General features: G+C 45.3%; 1 protein-coding gene across 1 annotated transcript in view; it reads left to right on the top strand.

Moving 5' to 3' along the window:
* The window catches only part of DNAJC27 (DnaJ heat shock protein family (Hsp40) member C27), a 114272-nt gene extending 95508 nt beyond the window's left edge, over positions 1–18764 (top strand). The window contains exons 6-7 of the mRNA XM_086928028.1: positions 11938–12098; positions 13715–18764. Coding sequence (XP_086784154.1) covers positions 11938–12098; positions 13715–13847 — 294 coding nt within the window. The 3' untranslated portion in view covers positions 13848–18764. The remainder of the gene's footprint in view (positions 1–11937; positions 12099–13714) is intronic.
* The last annotated feature ends 601 nt before the right edge of the window (positions 18765–19365 follow it).

Genomic DNA, 19365 nt, shown 5'->3' with positions numbered 1-19365 from the left:
CAGAAGAGGTGAAACAGAACAAAGCCTCATTAACGATTTAATGGTCTTTTAAAGACCTGTGTAGTGCTCCGGCTGTGTGCGCGCCAGGCAAGCTGACTCATCCCGGGCTGCCACAGAGGAGGGGGGTGGAGGGGGGGGGGGGGGGGGATTGTTGGACAATTACAGTGATCAGGACAAACCCCGTGACTGATTGCACCGAGCCACTTGGAGATCACTCTGCGCAGCCTCGAGTAGCATTTGTTTTATCGACACTGAAGGGATGAAAGTCTGAATCAGCCCAGCCTTATTTGGAATCTCTGCCCTCCGGATTACACCTGATCTCTGCTGCAGTGGTCCAGACAGCTCTCGTGCACCCTCTACATTAGGGAGTCACTAATAATGTGCTGCAGATTTTGGGAAGGCTGGGGAAGGTGGTTCGATGTGTGCAGCAAATAGCTCTTGCTTTTTGTGATATTTCTAATAGAATTAATACACCTTGCCTAGACAGAGATAGGGAGACAGAGATGGAGAGAGAGGGCGAGGGAGGGAGAGACAGAGGGAGGGAGAGTCAGGGGAGGTTGAGGGAGTGAGAGAGTCAGGGGAGGGCGAGGGAGGGCGAGGGAGGGAGTGAGAGAGGGAGGGGGAGAGTCAGGGGAGGGTGAGACAGAGGGAGGGAGAGACAGAGGGAGGTAGAGACAGGGGAGGTTGAGGAAGGGAGAGTGAGGGCGAGAGAGGGAGAGTCAGGGAAGGGAGACAGAGGGAGAGCCAGGGGGTGAGGGAGGTAGAGAGAGGGAGAGTCAGGGGAGGGAGAGAGAGGGAGAGTCAGGGGAGAGGGAGGGAGGGAGGGAGGGAGGGAGGGAGGGAGGGAGAGCCAGGGCAGGGTGAGGGAGAGGGAGAGTGAGAGTCAGGGGAGGGCGAGGGAGGGAGAGACAGAGGGAGGGAGTGTGAGGGGAGGGAGGGAGGAAGGGAGAGTGAGGGGAGGGAGGTAGAGAGAGGGAGAGTCAGGGGAGGGAGAGAGAGGGAGAGTCAGGGGAGAGGGAGGGAGGGAGGGAGGGAGGGAGAGCCAGGGCAGGGTGAGGGAGAGGGAGAGTGAGAGTCAGAGGAGGGCGAGGGAGGGAGAGACAGAGGGAGGGAGAGTGAGGGGAGGGCGAGGGAGGGAAAGACAGAGGGAGGGAGAGTGAGGGAAGGGCGAGGGAGGGAGAGGGAGAGACAGAGGGAGGGAGTGTGAGGGGAGGGAGGGAGAGTGAGGGGAGGGAGGTAGAGAGAGGGATAGTCAGGGGAGGGAGAGAGAGGGAGAGTCAGGGGAGAGGGAGGGAGGGAGGGAGAGCCAGGGCAGGGTGAGGGAGAGGGAGAGGGAGAGTGAGAGTCAGGGGAGGGCGAGGGAGGGAGAGACAAAGGGAGGGAGTGTGAGGGGAGGGCGAGGGAGGGAGAGACAGAGGGAGGGAGTGTAAGGGGAGGGAAGGAGTGTGAGGGGAGGGAGGAAGAGAGTCAGGGGAGGGAGAGGGAGGGAGAGAGAGAGAGTTAGGTGAGGGCGAGGGAGAGAGGGAGAGAGGGAGAGAGGGTGAGTCAGGGGAAGGCGAGGGAGGGAAAGAGAGTCGGGGAGGGAGAGAGAGGGAGAGACAGGGGAGGGGAGGGAGGCAGAGGCATAAGGAGGGAGGGAGACAAAGGGAGGGAGGGAGGGAGAAAGAGGGTGAGAGGGAGAGAGAGAGGAAGACAGGGAGAGAGAGGGAGGGAGACAGTTAGAGAAAGGGAGGGAGACAGTTAGAGAAAGGGAGAGAAAGGGAGACAAAGAGAGGGAGGGAGACAAAGAAAGGGTGGGAGACCAAGAGAGGGAGGGATACAGAGAGAGGGAGGGAGATGGAGGGAGGGAGGGAGGAAGTGGGAGGGAGTGAGGGAGACAGAAAGAGATGGAGAGAAAAAGAGAGGGAGGGAGAAAAAGAGAGGGATGGAGAGAAAGAGAGGGAAAGAGACAGAGAGGGGAGGTAGAGAAAGAGAGAGGGAGGAAGACAGAGGGAGGGAGGGAGACAGAGATAGGGAGGGAGGGAGGGAGACAGAGAGAGGGAGGAAGACAGAGAGAGGGAAGGAGACAGAGAGAAGGAGGGAGACAGAGAGAGGGAGGGAGACCGGGAGGGAGGGAGACAGAGAGGGAGGGAGGGAGACAGAGAGAGTGAGGGAGACAGAGAGAGTGAGGGAGACAGAGAGATGGAGGGAGACAGAGTGAGGGAGACAGAGAGAGTGAGGGAGACAGAGAGAGTGAGGGAGACCGAGGGAGTGAGGGAGGCGAGAGAGGGAGGGACGGAGAGAGAGAGTGAGAGGGAGGTAGAGTAATAGAGAGAGGTAGGGAGGAAGAGAAAGAGAGAGAGGGAGGGAGACAGAGAGAGAGATATGTGTGTATGCTCGGTCTGGTGGCTCAGTGGACAAAGACATCCGATGCCAGGGCCTGTGTTCAACCTCATGGTCACAGTTTTTTTTTGTCTCTAGCCCCGCCCCCTCTCTCACTGACCACGCCCCCACCGGTGCGGCCCTTGGCCACAAACTACACTGTAAATTTGGCCCCTTAGAGAAAGTTTGTGAGTACCCATGCTTCAGAGGGACGTTCCCCCATCAGCCTCTGACCAATCCCACCCCATACATCAAATATTCAGAAGAAAAGCAACCTGTGTGTAAAGGAAGACCCTTCCTAGACTGAGCCCCAACGAATCCTGACAGGTCGCTCTGAGCTGAGGGCTTCCCTAACCTTCAATTTCCCCTTGCCAACGCTCACCTACCAGACTGGAGGAGGAGCTGTGAGCCCCACGTTGTGACCGGTGTCCTTGGACGCGCTGAGAAGAAGGCGCGTGTCAGGGGAACTTTAGCAGCCTGGAGGAGCGAGTCGCCGCTCCAAAGCGTGGTCCCCCGTGGAGCCAGGTGAGGAGAGACTGCGCAGGAAAGCGGAGAAAGCACAGCGCCGGGCGGGAATACTAATCCCTCGCGCCCGCGCTGTGCAACCCTTGGTTGTGAGGAGGCGGATCGGTGGAGGCGAGGCCTGAGGGAGGCGTGTCTCAGGAGCGAGCAGCCTCCGTGTTCCGGCGGCCTGGGTGACGCCGCGGGAAGCGTCCGTGTATCGCGCATGCTCAGTGGAGAGTCAGCGCTACACAGAAGAAGCGGAGGAGAACCGGCGGAAGGCAGAACCGCCTTTCGCCGACGGAGCGAGTAGTGCAACGCGCTGAACGTCAGCGAGGCCCCCCCTTCGCCCAGCGCTGGCAAGTGGAAGCGCGCCTGAGGAGAGAAAGCGTGCCCCAGCCCTTCACGCCCGGCCAACGGAGCAAGTGCATCGCGCTGATCTTCAAGAAGGCCCCTTCGCCCAGCGTTGCACAGCGGAAGCGCGCCTGGTACTAGAAGTTTAACAAGCCCCCCCCCCACGCCAGCAACAGGCAAGCAGCTGGTTGGGGAGAACCAGGAGGCCGGTTGTCAGGCAAGAGAGGAGGACTGTGGCAGATCTGCCACTGAAGGAGAGTGGGGGTGAGGAAGGAAGGTGCTGTGCCCTGGTGGTTAATGATAAAAACTTACCAGATCTAGCGTCTAACAAGGTGCCCTGACGTTTTGTCTGCTTAAATTCTAAACGGTGTCATAGTAGCTGAGGGGATAATCACTCCATAACCCCAACCTCAGTTTTACAGGTTTTATGAAATTTAAACTACTGTCAATAGAGTGCTGACAGTATTTGCCCATTGGGGAACTATCTTCAGGCATTTATAGCAAGTGTTGATGAGCACAGGGAACCTGGGGAAGTCCTGCAGATTACTTTGAGTGTGCATCCTAGCTCTGTATAAAGGTGCAGAGAAAGGGAGGGAGATCTTAGCCCTGGGGTAATGGAGTAACCAGGGATTTGTCAGATTCAAGTGATGAAATGTTGATGACATTGATTATTAATGTAAAGTGACACTGCATAGTGCAATTCTCTTGGGATATTTTTAATTCCAGAAGAGTGTTATTTATTCATTACTGAATCCTTGACAATAGAATGTGTTTTACTGTAATTTTTCCACAGCAAGAAGAGTGACATGTATTCTTTTTCCAAGACAAAAGTGTAATGATTATTTCTGAGAGAAACTGATGTCGTACCCTGTATAATTTGAATCCAAAGAGTCATATTATTTTTATAAAAGGTAACGGTATTTTTCCAAACATTGGTGTTGTGTCTTTTATTTTAGTGGTTCATCACTGAGTTACTGTGAGTGAGACTTGTAAGCACTTAACCAACGCCTTGAGTTTAGCTGTAGCCACTACTGTGCCAAGCTACCTTATGTAGACTTGGATAACCTAGGTCCAACACACACTTTTTTCCTTTGATTAAAAAACCCAAAATATTCCAAATGTAAATTGTGAGAGACCTTATTCGTAGATTTTACTTGGAATCACCGAATGGAGCAAAGGTGAGCTCTAAGAGTGAATATGCACACATACCCACAAGTTTTGCGGAGTATGCAGCTAAAAAAATAAAAGCTTTATAAAGTCGGCGAGCAGATCTTCATGAGGAAAACATTTTTGTCAACTGCACTTTACAGTAAGCATTTTCCTCTTTATCTTGACTTGTCATATTGCAGAAGTGTGCAGTGTCTACCCCAATATTATGGAATATTGTTTGCCAGCAGCAGCACTATTGAAGGGGAAAGGGGCGTGCAAGCGCTGGAATTTACGCTTAAGGAACACATGTGGCGTACTTGAACGGGTTCAGCTTTGGAGAGAGAAGTAAATGGTATTTACCAAAGTCCGAGGTCCTGTGACCCACTGGGTGATTTTGAGCATACCTGATCACTGGGCCCCCCCCCCCACCCCCCCCCCCCCCACCCCCCCCACCCCCCCACCCTGCCCTATTGAGCTAACAGTAACTCTGGAAGAGGTTAAATAAATGACTCATCAGCCCCAAAAGCACCTGCCAGGTTGGTCAAGGTAAAAAAAAAAGGACGGCGCCCTGGGGTGTGGCTATCCAGTGCAGCAAGTGCAGTGGCACCGGGGTCCAAGGCAGAGAAAGGTCCATTACACCCACATTATGGCTGTCTTTTACTACTCAAATGGTTATGGGGGCATTTCACTTGTTTGTGTTAGGGCTCAAGACACCTGTGCTACGTCAGTGACTACACCTTCCTACCAGAACCTGCTCAGCTGCGCCCAGCCTCCCCAAGCCAGTTAACCATTAACTCCCCTGTCTGCACCTTGCATCCCAGGTGACCCACTGCGTAGGGGATAAACACTTTTTGCTGTTTTGGAGAGGCCCGATTGTGAAAGGGAAAAGAGGGCCCTTGTTCGTCGCAGGTGGAGTGCATCCTCTGCTCATTCCTTCACTGTTTGTGCTTCGTGGCAAACACCAAGGCGATGTGTGCTGAAGGGGGGCTGAGAATGGACAGGCTGGGAGGCCGTCTTCGGCTGGCCGTCCTCTGAATCGCTGTTTTGTGTCCAGTGTTAATGATTGTGGGGCGGCAGCGAGCACTCCGGACAGGAGGAACGCCACAGGGCTGGAGTCGGTGTTTTAAATGGATAGGTACCGATGACGTGCACGGCGCTAATTTGAACGGGAGAGTACCAGCACTTCTCCGCTGGGTGCAGTACGTGTAATGCGAAAGTACCAGCACTTCAAAGCAGGGAGCACAACTTGTAACGGGACATTATCAGGACTTCTCAGCAGGGTGCACTACTTTTAATGTGAAAGTACTATCAGCTCTGCACAGGATGCTATAGTAGAGTGCCAGTACTTCTCAGGTGGGAGAAGTATGTTTTAATATGAAAGTACTATCACTTCTCGGCAGGGTGCAACACTTTTAAAGTGAATGTGCTTGCGGTCCCGAAAATGAAAGCGGATCGCGCTTGGAACTTATAAAACAAGCGCGTTCCTCGCGCAGGGGAGGGGACCTGCGCAATTCCCTTGCGGGAGCGTGTGGCTCCCGCAAGGAAATCTCCAGACGTGCACACGTTGCCATTACAAGTAATGCAATGCGTGCACGTCGTTGCAGGGAAAGCTGTTCCGATGGCATTAGGTCACGCTTTTATGTAGCGCAAGCGTGCTGCATAGGCGAGACCTTAAAAGGATATGGGTGAAATCAGGGCAGAAGATGAGCTCAAGGAGACTTTAATATTCAGGCCTGAGAATAATACATTCGCAATGAGAACTCCACAGGACGTTCCAAGACAGAGACCAGAAAGGTAACTCTTCTACAGTTACCTAACTACACATACCACAGTGTTGCCTTTATGGAAATGAGAAAAGACCCGCGCCTTGAAGGTGGGTTTGTATTCTGCTTTTGGTATGAATAGCTCCGGTCTATAGGGCATGTTCAACTGATGCCAGGCACATTTCGTCAAGTGCTTGAAATGAATGGGTCTTACAGCTGAAGCTGACGTCAGAGTAGAAGCATAAGAACGTGGCACTGTCAGCACTTTAAGGAGTGAAGAAGTGAGACTTTCTAATACCAAAACATATTTGAGAATGTCAAAACATTTAGTAAGTCTGAAATTTGATGGCTTGTGTCACCAAAGTCTTTGTGATTTTTAGTTCATCTTATACGTTTGAATAGCCTTTTGTATTACAAGTATTAAGCTACTTTTATTACACGCAGATGCGCTATTATGTTAAAGAAAAAAAATATAACCAAAAAATACTGTTAAATTATGTGGATTGTTGTTGCAGATCAAATGCTGAGCACTCTGCTGCCATCTAGTGTTGGGTTCCAAATATCTTAGATTGATTTGCTTCAAAGACTTTGTTTCCATTACGAGTATGCAGATCGTGATCACAGCCCTAAAAAACAACAAATCCTTAAGGACAGAGTCATAGAGTAAAGGCAAAGAGGCTGTGGGGGCAGGAGGACTGGGAGGGTGGAATGGTTTCCCCATGGATGAAAAAAGAAAACTGCATTTGCCCTAATACAATGGCAATTTGTATCCCATTGAACTAGCATCCGACATGCCAGCACCACCAGAGCTGACAAAGATTGTAAATGTTTGAAGCATCTTCATCTGCGGCTGGGCATTCTTCCATCATTGCTCCATCTGCCTCCATGGAAATGACCACAGATAATAACCAACTGTCAATACTGTGGAGAATCAAAAGAGGATGTGCTACATTTACAGTGCATATGCGGCATGACTAAACCAGCAATGGTGACTTCTATTAAAACCCGCCTTAAAGATCAAGGGGTTAAGAACGTGTAGGCAGGCAGTGAAAGCATGCTTCGAAGGCAAGGATGTCCAGGTAGCCTGCTGTCTTGTTCAATTTATCGGCATAGCGAAATAAATACTAAACACCAGTACTTAGCTGTCCAATTGGGCCCTCTCAATAGGCAACTAAGCGCCAGCCACTACTGCTTCAGTACCCAAGAGAGTCACCTCGCCTGCTGCTGATTTTGCACATTGCCCGCTTCGGCCGTTGGGAGCCCCCACAGAGGTGTGGAATTTAATAAAATATCTACTTGTCCATGGGGCAAGTTGCTTCATAAATCTACATGTTCTGTAACAAAATCCACTTGTCCCTTTTGTGCCATTTAATGCGGCGACAAATTATGGCAGCAATCTCGTTGTATGAAAGCTCTGATATAGCCTCACTAATTATGCAATGGCTCATATCATAGTAGGTTTTGAATACTAGCAATTCCCTTATGTTGCAGCGGTTCTGCAGAAGTACATACCGGGGCTGAAGGTAGTGGTAAGCAATAGTTCCAAGGTTGAAATGCCATTTTAAGTCCATGCAAACCTACTAACTTGCGTGTTTTAAGGATTTTCACCTACTCTTCTCTAATCTTTTCCCATACTGAAAAAGGTTGGAAAATTACTTAAGACAATGGCAACGAAAAACTTGTTCCAGGGTTGGGGAAAAAGTGGTTGAAGAGAAAGTGAACTTGCAACTTGAACTTTTGCATGAGCAAATCTGCACATGTATATTTGCTCATGCTAAAATGCAGTTCACAAATATTTTCTAAGAGTACAATCTATTTACCTTCTTCTGTAAATTCTTGTGAATTAATGAAAGCTGTATATATGCACTTAACGCAAGGACATATATCATGGGTGCACTTTTGAGACTTTCTTTATTAATCGGCCCCCTAATTAGATCTGGTGTGAACCATGACCATTTGTGCTTATAAAATTCTGTCTCTCCTTTGGTCTATCAGCTGGCTTCAGTGTGAGTGACAGCCTTCTGCTCTTTCACAAGGAGCATAGCACACAAAGTAGTTTTGTTCAGTGCCAGGAACTACTGTGGCAATGTGTGCTTTTTGAGACCGAAAACAATGTTTGCCTTTGCCAATGTTTGTTATAATGGAGAGGGCCCAGCAGCTCCCATACCGACAAGGCTTTACAAAAACCATGCCAAAACAATTCACTCACTGACAAAACCAAAAATCTGACCACCAATTTGAGACCTATGGATTTTCCAATGCTTGTTTATTTTTATGTTTCCTATTATCTTATTGAAACTGGTTATACTTATTTTCCATTATGAATATGTTGGAGAATACTAGCATACATCAACACATTTTACTAAATGATGCTGCAAAGAAATAGTACCTACACGTTTACAGTACTTTAGCTAAATGTTTTTTTCCTAGCATTTTTTTGTGAACATTTTATTTTGAAAGCTCCTGCAAATATTTGCATCTTATCAGAGAGAATTCTGGGAGCATTATACATAGCCTTATATTGCTAAAGTTTGAAAATGTGTGCACACATTTTTATACTGGAACCAGTCAGTAGTGCCGTTAGAGCTAACAACATTTACTTAGAGCTCAATCCCTAATAGTAAAGGATTTCAATTAATGAAGCATAAATACAAGTCTGACCAGCATTAACAAATGGATACAAATATTACCTTAACTGCTAACAATGTGTTTCCCTGATCCATAATGTGTTACTGTAAACTGGCAGCCAAGGGGTTTGTGCTGCAGGGGTTTGGGCCTACATCCAAGGACAAAATGCACCTGAAAACTTGTTGCCCTTGACCCCAAACAATATGTCCTGGGCATGGGACTATAGGAATTCCACATCCCTGGCCCCATTTCATATCCCGCGTTCCCCGAATGTGCTGCTTAGGAAATAAATGTGTCCATTGCAGGCTTCACACATTGCCATCAATCTTGTTTTTTTTTTTTTTTAGCTCTGTAGTCTTTGACTCTTTGATCCCAACTAATCCTTTTAATAACTGCATACCTCAGTATATAATCATGCCTTTTAACTCGGAAAATTTGACTATTATTGTTTTACTGTTGTAAAGGATTTAAATTTAATCTTAATCATGGTCTTTAAACATGGAGAAATCTGATATTGTTTTTTTCACTGTTGCAATAGTTTTAAGTAATCACGCAAATAAAAATATAATAATATTGCTTAAAGCGCCTCTCTGTCACTGTTGCGTAAGGCATCCCATTGGGCCAGTCCACATTCATTCTGCAGTTAGGACATCAGTTCAGGAGTTGATGGTCAGTTTGTTTATTCCGTAGAAATCTATTTCCCTGGCCTGGATGATCTGTCGCATCATCCGAGTATCCTCTTCCTGTTGATCCACTTCCCACGTATAGGAAAGAACGGATCTGCCATGTTCAGCATATTCAGGGGCACATGCACTGCACTCCATGTACAAGAAAAGTCTAGTCATTTCACCATAAATAACACCGAAACCATCGAAAAAACGATTCATATGTATAATGTCAATGATAATAAAAGCTGTTCACAAACTATTAAACAGTGCTATAAAAGTAACAGCACAGTGCTCAAGTGATAAAACATGCAAAAAAGCACATGATAGAGAAGGACAGTGGCTGCCACTATTTTGGAAGATCAGCAGGAGGTTTGAAAAGCAACCCTTTTCCTACTTGACCCCCGGCTCTTCTTAGCTGGCTCCTAGACAGTCCCAGGCTGAAAAAGTTGATGTTTCGACCCCAGAAGAGTCAATTCAAGTGACCTTCATCATCACAATGAAAAACGTTTAGAGGGTAGCATCCCCACTAATTGTAAGAAAGGAGACTCAGATTTCTAAGTGGTAATGTAAAGTGTTGGTAATTAAGGAGAATAAATGAGGAATTGCGTACCTGATAATTAATCGAGAGCAATCAAAAGATTCACTGGATAATGTCTGGCGAACTAAAGGATTTTTTTCGGTGAACAGAGAAAGTGAAGTATGACTGTTGTAAAGGCCTGAAAAATATGTAACCCTCCCACAGGTGATGGGTGAAAGTTAATTAACAAATATGCTTACCAAAGTGGTTTAAAGGAGGGCTATCAGAAGTCCCGCAGGTAAACAGGGAGTGTGTCCTGGGTGAACTACACTGTAAGTTTTTACATTTGAAATAAATTAGCACTGTGCTTCAAGAAAACAGCAGGATAATTATGAGTAGGAACTGGCTTATCAAGTTCATAAATGATGACCGCATAAGTAGAGGTTACAGCTGCCAAAGTAAGTGCCAGTGTCACTTTTGTATTGCATATAGTAAATGAATTAACATTAAGGTCCTATTCCCATTGGAAGGAAACATAGGGCACAGAATTAATCAGACTTACCAATGAGGTCCAAAAATGATGTCAAGCGCAATATTCAAATACTAATGAGAGGCAGTTTGAATTTCACTATCTTGAAAGAAGACAGAGTGTTGTCTGGTGAAATTACTCAGTTCAGCAAGGAAATAAATGCAGAACACGTCACTTGCCAGCATGCTCCTAGAGGTGAGTCAGGAGCTACCGCTCATGTCCTGTAAGATAAGAACACCAGTGGCACATTGCGTTTAAGGAGCCGCTGCAGTGGGTGGAACCTTAGCTCGTGGGTCTTCCCATAGCAATGTGGAACCACTTATGGTAACATTATGTAGAAACTGTGTGCAGGATTAGCTGTTTGTGTCACAGGAAAGGGGCGGGGGCATGGTGGGAGGAATCACGAGGGTTCACACAAGGGATAAGCTGGATCACTCACAGAGAAGAGAATTACAACAACAGGCAGGTGCTATCCTGGACTTGCACGTCAAAATTGGAAAGGGTAGATCAATCCATAGGGCAAACAGGTACAGAGACATTGTCAAAAGAACAAATCTTCAAATTATAGTCAGGGGAATGACATTAGAAGCGTACGTCAAGTAAAGGCATACATTGAATGTTGAAAGGTCATCAAACATACAGTGGCCTAATACTGTACAGCTTGCTAGTGCATAATAATTAATACAGAGTAATGGTTCATGAGCCTCATTACACCAGCTATGTTAGAGACATTTTCCAGTGTTAATAGTTCCTCAGATTCAATAATCCCTTAAGAACAGCATCAAGTATTGCTATCCAGCGACTTTCTTTAGTCGCAGTTGAATCGATGTGTCTTAACTCCGACAGTTTTGCTGGCCCTGCTCAACCACTTGCCACCGAATTTAATCTTCCTGAAGATCCATGATTTGTAGGAAGTGGTCAACCAATGGCACATTCAGCAAATTACATCTGATTGACGCGGCTCATGTCTCTGTTAATCCACTCCCAGTCAGTTCTGATTGGAAGAGAGATTCATGGTAGGGTAAAGAAGAGTATCCGGTACCCTAGGTTCATGTCCAGAAGATATTCCCATTACAAGTCACTTGGCACAGAGATTGGGAAGGTGGCCTGTAGCCAGGGTACGCTTGGCACTGCAAGTTGTTTTTCATCTCCTTACACCTTTAGAAACGATGAGGTCACAGTTTCTGGTTCCAATGTACAGCAGCATATGGCTTATGTGTTGGTAATGAAAAGTAAATTGTGCACTGAAGGGACTAGAGTTAAAGAATGTGAGTATTGTGTCCTGCCATATCCCAGATAACGTACGTACAGCTAACAATACATACTTATCTCCTATGATATACATTTACAAGGCCCCATACTTTAAATGTGTTATATGCTAAGAAAAACAGAGCATTAGAAAGTATTCTCTTGAAGTTTTATGTGAGTGGTTATTCAGTAGTAAAGTAGTAATGTGTTTCCTTTCAGGCATTTTATTCAGCCATTATTGATTTATGTGAAAATGGTGGGAAACGGCCGGTGTCTGCTGTGAGCGTTAGTTTCACGAAGGAACAAGCAGATGCTATTCGCAGGATCCGTAACAGTAAAGACAGCTGGGATATGTTGGGCGTCAAACCAGGTGCAACAAGGTACTTGGCAGTTCACATCTTTATTTTTGTATTTTATTTCTTTATATTTCCACATAATGATTAACACTTAGGGTCTCACTTTCAATTCACTTAAGCTTAACCACACAGTGTGTGGTGTACAATACATTTGCTGCTATAGCACAAAAATCAATTTAGAGCATAAAATATATTTGACTACAGCAAAGTAAATAGGGAACATATTTCTGGAAAAAACTCTAAATATTGAGTAGAATACCCCTGCTATGTTTTCTCCGCAATACTGTGCCTATAGTGGAGGAAATTCAGCCGGATATTTAATCAATAACAAATGTTTTAAATATATGTCTTCTGATACAGCTACTCCCTCCCCTCTGAGGACATTTGGTGCTCCTGCAAACACCCTCCTTGGCACTTAACCTCATAAGTGCTGCGCCCAGTCCAACGGCCGACGGCACCACTACCTCGGGAGTGCTGCCGTCGGCCGTTGGACGTTCCAATTGCACCTGCGCAATGGAACGTTCAGCACTGGAGCTGGACGTTCCATAGCTGCTAAGGTGTTAATTATCTCACCTTCCCTCACACTACACAAAAAGTCAACATTGTTGCCATTGACATTGTTAGTACTTCTTTAATCAGGGGCCAGGGTAGATGCATATTTGATGCAGGCTGTTTTTCCAACTGGAGTAAGTGTATTCAGTGTATCATCATGGTCATTGATAATTGAAATTTGGGTTTAACTTTCTCTTACTCTAACTGGACTTGAATGTGTGTCAAACGGGTGCATCTGTCAGTCACTTCACTGTGTAACAGAAGGCCTGTAAAAAGAAGCAGTCTAGCAAAGTTAGTTGAAAATGTCTCCACTTGGAATTCTTTGAAAATGTGCGGTATGTGACATACGGAAGCTACTGCCTGGCCTCACCATATATTGAAAGTAAATATCTGTGGATAAACTGGCAATGCCTTTAGTTTGGATGTACCTTAGGCTGGAAGAGTTAGCCAGATGTAGCCTAACTTTGCACTAGGAAGTTGTTTCTGAGGTTCCTATAAGTGAAACATTGCCCTTGACAGTTCACTCAAAGCTTGCACATTCTAGTGAGCTATTAGATGTCATCTGGGTACCACTTCAGGGACACAGAGTTATAGTCTATGACTTATCCTTCAGGAGTGATTGGTAAAATAATGTTGACGTAAGGCTTTCCCCAAACCTCCTCATCAGGATTCATGCCAATATTTTCTACAGCAAATTTCATAAAGACCTTACACCCTTATTAGACTGCAGATATTACCTTTGAGGCATGAACCTTAAAACTAATAATACTTTGCTTTTCAAACAGCACTTGATGCTACAATCTTCAACATCAATAGCTGCATAACTAACAGCTGTAATTATTAGCTAGTTCAATGGTAGTGAATGTAGTGACCTCAAGGATGTGAAGGTCCCCATCAACAAACTGTGAGGCATTTCTTCAGTAGGGATATTTCACACTCCTGCATGAGTAGTGGCTGCAAAGATCATAGTAAATATGCCTCAGCTAAGGATCCCCGAGCTAGAAGAACAAGATCATGGCTATGGGTGTGTGCAGCTCTCACTACTGGTGCTGGTTATTTACTGACAAGTGAATCTTTATTCCTCCTAGGGACGAAGTGAATAAAGCCTACCGGAAGCTGGCTGTACTTCTTCACCCAGATAAATGCGTGGCCCCTGGCAGCGAGGATGCCTTCAAAGCGGTGGTCAACTCGCGGACGGCTCTTCTAAAGAACATTAAATAGAGGATGGGAGAAGACCAGCTTCAATACAGGAAGGATTGGTTTTGTACAAGTCAAGACGTCTTGTGAAGTTCTTCCCCTCCACCATCTTCACCGTCCAGCTTGTTTCACATATGGTTGTCCTCTGGGAGGTCTCTAGTATGCCTGTTCTCCGCGGTGTGACTGTTGGATTCTAGAAGACAGAAGAAATTCAGTGTTTAACAAACAGAACTCTCCCTTCTAAGAATGGGGAAGTGTCGATGATGTACAAGGCAGCCCATTCTTAACGTACTGTGCCTGTGTTCTCCAATCCCCCCACCAGGCAAGTATCTCCGTTCAGCGTCACTATTGTAGATTTTCTTTTTAAGGATAAACTTGATAAGTATGAAATATTGTCAGAAATGTATGCTTCACTACAATCTGTACGATTAGGTGGGGATTAACGTCATTCCCCACTGTATAATTCATAAGTTACTCTTGTGAAGTATCTGTTAGGATATAGGAGTGTAACGGAGGCTCCTGCAGCCAAGTGGTGCGGAGGGGAGCCCCCAGGGTTCCTTGTTTTGGAGGGGCCCCCTCGCCCTCAAACGCGTACCATTTCATGCCTTGCAGAATGCATGCAATGATTTGCAATAAGAAATAGTTAAGCGCTAAGGAAAGCACCTCTGCTTTAGCGATCAGGCACCTGCAGTGCGGGGTGGGGAAACCGTTCAGGGGCCCCATGGAGACCATTCTGCAGGTGGGACTCCATGATTTTGCCTTACGCCACTGTTTAAATACCCTTATTGTTGTGGGATGTGACCAGCCTGGTGGGGATTAGGAGCCAGCACATCATGAACCAGATGCATCGAGGCACTACATCCATAATGCAGAGCAACAGCACTTGCGACAAGCACTTAATGAAGAATAACTGTATGAGAGTACGAATGCGAAGAAAAACACCTCCTTGCAAAGTGTTTTGTGCTCTCACCTGCCGAACAAATAAATAAGAGTTGGGGAGGAAAATTGGCATGGTATCACAGCAATTCACTAATGTATAAAAAAAATCTTGTGAAGTATTTTGCCTAGATACAAATTATAAAGAGCTGTGCGACGTTTTCCACCATCAGTTAACAATGCATTGCGTCTGTAAGCATTCTAAAGGGTGACCTAAAAGCCATCAGTATCGAGTCCACATTGCAGGCCTGTACTTCGGCATGTGAAATAGCCAACTACTTATGATATTCGATTATTAAGGTACTATGTGAAAAGGAGGAGATGTTCTTCAGGGTCCATGAAGGTCACATGTCTGTAAAAGAAAATGAATACTGGACTAAATCTTCTGGAAATGTACAGAATACTTTACATGGGACCCTGGAGGTTGTGCTCACATGAACAGAGCAGAAATGCCTGAAATAAACCAGATGCACTTGCCTTGCCAGGACAAAAAAATAAGTTAAACACAAACAAATGGAAAATTAAAACAAAACCTCTAGAAACAACCCGCTTCATCTCAAAGGATTCATGTTTAAACATTCCTTGAAGGCTAGCATCGGATCTGTCTCATTATTAAAATGTATCATAAACAAGGACGAACAAGTGTAACCCTCAGTACATAACCACACGAAAGCAGTTTAAACACACAAAAAATGGTGACATCACGTTTTTGTAACTATTTATTTAAAACAGGTATTAACCACCTGTAAAACACGTAGAATATTGTGTCACTCTTATTGACGTTATCCCATACAGCCATCAAACAAATAAGAATTAGATACATGTACAGCAGATGTCATTTGTACACTCACCTTCTTCTCTCCAAAGTGAAGCTTAAAGTATATGATGCATTCTACTGCTAGAGAGCATGTGAAGAAAAAGAAAAAACACATGAACAATTCAATTTGTCCTAAATGATTTCTCAATGTTTGGCATGTGGTGGCTAATTTTCAGAAAGAAATCAAGACTCTTATTCTGTGAAGCTATTGTCCTGTGTGCTTAGTATGTTTCTACATTAAATGATCTCAGCTGGCTTATCGAAGACAATACTATGAAAGAGAAACCCTCAGAACGACCAATAGACGATTAACAGCTCATATAATTGGCTGTTTAGTCATTGCACTCATCCGTTGTAACTACATATTCAAGACCTATTGCTTAATGAGCATAAAATAGCTATACACAGACTGAGCATTCAAGGTGGCACATCATGCGATCTAGGTTCTAGTTTGGCCAAGATTGTACCCCCATACATCATGTGATACAGGCCTGACAGATTGTCTTTGCAGCAGGACTAACGCTGCTTCTTCGGCTTCGACCACAAACCCCAAATACCTCAGCACTCCAGCTATTTCACTAGGTACGGGGCCAATGTGTATAAAAATGTATTCTGTCCCATATTTGGGGCATATGTGCTCATCACCAGTAAAGGGGTGGCCTCTAATGTACCATAAAGCAGTGTGTACCATAACTGGAAGGAGGACCACAAAGGGGGGTTCTGCACACATCTCCTGTCATAGCTTTATTTCACTCTCACCCTGGTCGCACATTGCATATCTCTGTCTGCCCACAAGCAACTGAAAATAGGACAGAGCATTTGATTTATCACAATTCCCTTTTGGTAAAGAACACCGCAGTCATGTTATAGTATCTGCTGCCATGGAAGACACCTGAGGGTACTCCCCAAGTGCACCCGAGGGCACCTCCGCCTCTGAATCTATCTCCAGTCTCTATTTTGGGGCAGTGAGCCAGATTGTCCCTATTGTTGCACGGCTGCCATTATTCTGCCCCATTCCTCCTCTGCCTGTCTACAGGTCTGGCTTCCACTCAACTCAGTTCTCTGCTGCAACCTAGGCCTGTTACTCCAGCCGCTTACCTTTTTCTGTTCTTCCCTTTCCACCGCTGGGATGACCTTCCAGTCATCCCAGAATTCCGAGGAGTTCTCAAATACATGCACGTTGTTATCTTTTATCACACGAAGGCATGCCAGGAATAACACCGCATATTTCATGTTTATCTGGAAACAGAAATAATTGATTTCTGCCAACTGCCTATGGACCATGATATTGAGCCAGGCACAGAATGTGATCCCTGCACCTATAATTTAGAATTGTGATCACCATATGGCAAGGAGGTGTACCCAGAACAGAGTGGTGATCAAGGAGTCTCTGGGGTATCTTAACCACAAAAAAGTAGGAGAAATGCCACCAAAGATATTGTCAAGGAACCACTTTTCCATGAATTGTTCTACATCCTGGTCCTCGAGCCCCTCCGGTAGTCCAATAACACGAATATTGTTCCTGCAGGAATGATTTTCCAAGTTTTCTGTCCACTCCTGCAAATGTCCCACCATTTCTGACAGCTCTTTCTCTTTGACTGGCAGCTCCTGAATCGATTGTCTCATAGAGGACTAGACAGATTCAGTATCAGTCACTCTCTAAACCAGTTTTTTATGATCAGTCTGAAGAAGACCCACATCTACATTAACTTCATCAATCTTGGACTCTAGTGAACCTTTTAAACTGAAATGCCTTTAGTATTTTTCCAAACTATTCAGTGTGTCCTTCAAATACCGTTTCTACCTTCGTAAGCCTAGGGCCCTCTTCCATGATGTCAAGTGGTAAAGCATCTGCCAGGGGTTTCACCATTGCGATCCTTTGAGTGCATGGTTTCACCATTTTGTAGTGCCCAGAAGTTCTCCCAGCACTACACACTTTGCTTTAGTGTCAGAACATGGTAAATTACAGTGGCAGTCACTTATCAATTTATCTTTATGACGTATAAGGGCAAGTTGAGGCGACCTAATCAGTTCTCCATGTACTTACTTCTCATTCCGCAGTCTTATGAGACCGGAGGCAAGGCACGGTAATCTGACTTATCAGGGCCCAAATCAAAGCAATCCAAGTGCCATCAGCAGGAATAATAACGCAGGTTTAAAATCCTCTCTGTGTAATGTGGGCAAAATTGCACGCAATTGATCCCTATATCTGTGCCTCGTGCGAAACAGAGATGGCCACCCAGTTGACAGAGCCCATGTGGTCTCCCAGTCTCCTCCTCATAATTGCCAGGCACTCTGCCTGGACACCTCACTTGTCCCAACACAGGGTCCCCAGGCGAGACCCCACCGCCACCAATCAGTACAAGCCTCACCGACTCCCATCCCACTGCACCTGAGTATAACTCATGTCAGTGTTACTTAATAGTTATTAATATAGATAAACATCAACGCATTCCCGCTTTGTATACAGTATCAGGACTACAGTGGGATAAAATTTTGAATCTACTATAATGGCCCAAATTGATCAGTAACACTTAATCCATTCATCAAAAGACGTATCATCAGTATTATTATTATTGCCAGAGGAGATTACTTGAATTTCTACAATCCAATACATTCTTAATCCCGCAATGCAGGTAGCCTCGCACACATGTTTTGCAAATGCCCTAAATGTTTGCAGTATTTGGATGAGATTAGTAATTTTATGTAGTAAATTTTAGGTGAACCACTACCACTAAAACCTCTTAATTATTTATTACATATTTTTGACAGTGTTGACAGTGTTACTAGAGCCACATCAAAAATCTTCTTCATCACATTTGCATTACTGAACCAAATAGATTCTACAGCACTGAATTACCTCATCTATTATATCTATATACAAAGATTTAGTGAGATTCGCACATAATGAGTTGGGCACATTTCCATATTCTTAAAAAACTCTGATGTGTGATTTGGTGTGCACATATATCCTTTTGTTGTGATCATTAATCGTGTTTTATCCTTCTTTCCAAGGATTGATTTAGAATGCCTAATGTGGTGGATGAAACTATGCTAGTTGTATATAAGATGTGGTGTCTTATGGGGGTGAGATGTTTTTTGCTTTTCTCTTGTTTATACCGTCAGTTGTAATTATAGGTGTGTTAAGGATGACATGTTTTTTTTTATTAAAAAAGAAATGAAACAAATCTCCATCTTGTAACTTGTAATTGCTTCATTATCTGCCCACTCCTTTGTAACCTGTTGTTTTCTGGTGTTTGGTAAAGTCATAAGTAAGAACCTGATATACAGATGCCTTATTGGCAGCTTCAGCATCAGAAAGCATTCATGCAGACTACTCATACATAGGACAGAACCAAATCTCAAGATTTAGCTATGTTATGTTATAGATGATTTATAACGAGCACTAATAATCTGGAGTGTCCTGGCGTGAAGGTAGACTGAGGCTGTAAGAAAAATTAGAGTAATTAGGCGGGCGGGTTGAAAAGATGAGTCTTAAGCAGTTTCTTAAAAATGTGAAGGTCCTGAGTGTGACGGAGACTGTCAGGGAGGTTGTACCACAGAATGGGTGCTTTGACTTAAAGAGACTGGCCCCCCATCCTGGTGCGGCGGAAGGGGTGAGTGACCATCCTGCGATGAGAAGCCGAGCGCAGAGACCGGCTGGGGTTGTAGAAAGCAAAGCGCTTCCTGATATAAGAGGGTCCCAGGCCATGCAAGGCTCTATGAGCTAAGGTGAGAACCTTGAACTGAACCCTCTGGGCCACAGGGAGCCAGTGCAGATCACGGAGT

The sequence above is a fragment of the Lissotriton vulgaris genome, chromosome 6 (genome assembly GCF_964263255.1).
Source record: "Lissotriton vulgaris chromosome 6, aLisVul1.2, whole genome shotgun sequence".
In the NCBI taxonomy this organism is placed as follows: domain Eukaryota; kingdom Metazoa; phylum Chordata; class Amphibia; order Caudata; family Salamandridae; genus Lissotriton; species Lissotriton vulgaris.
This window is presented reverse-complemented; position numbering and strand designations above follow the sequence as displayed.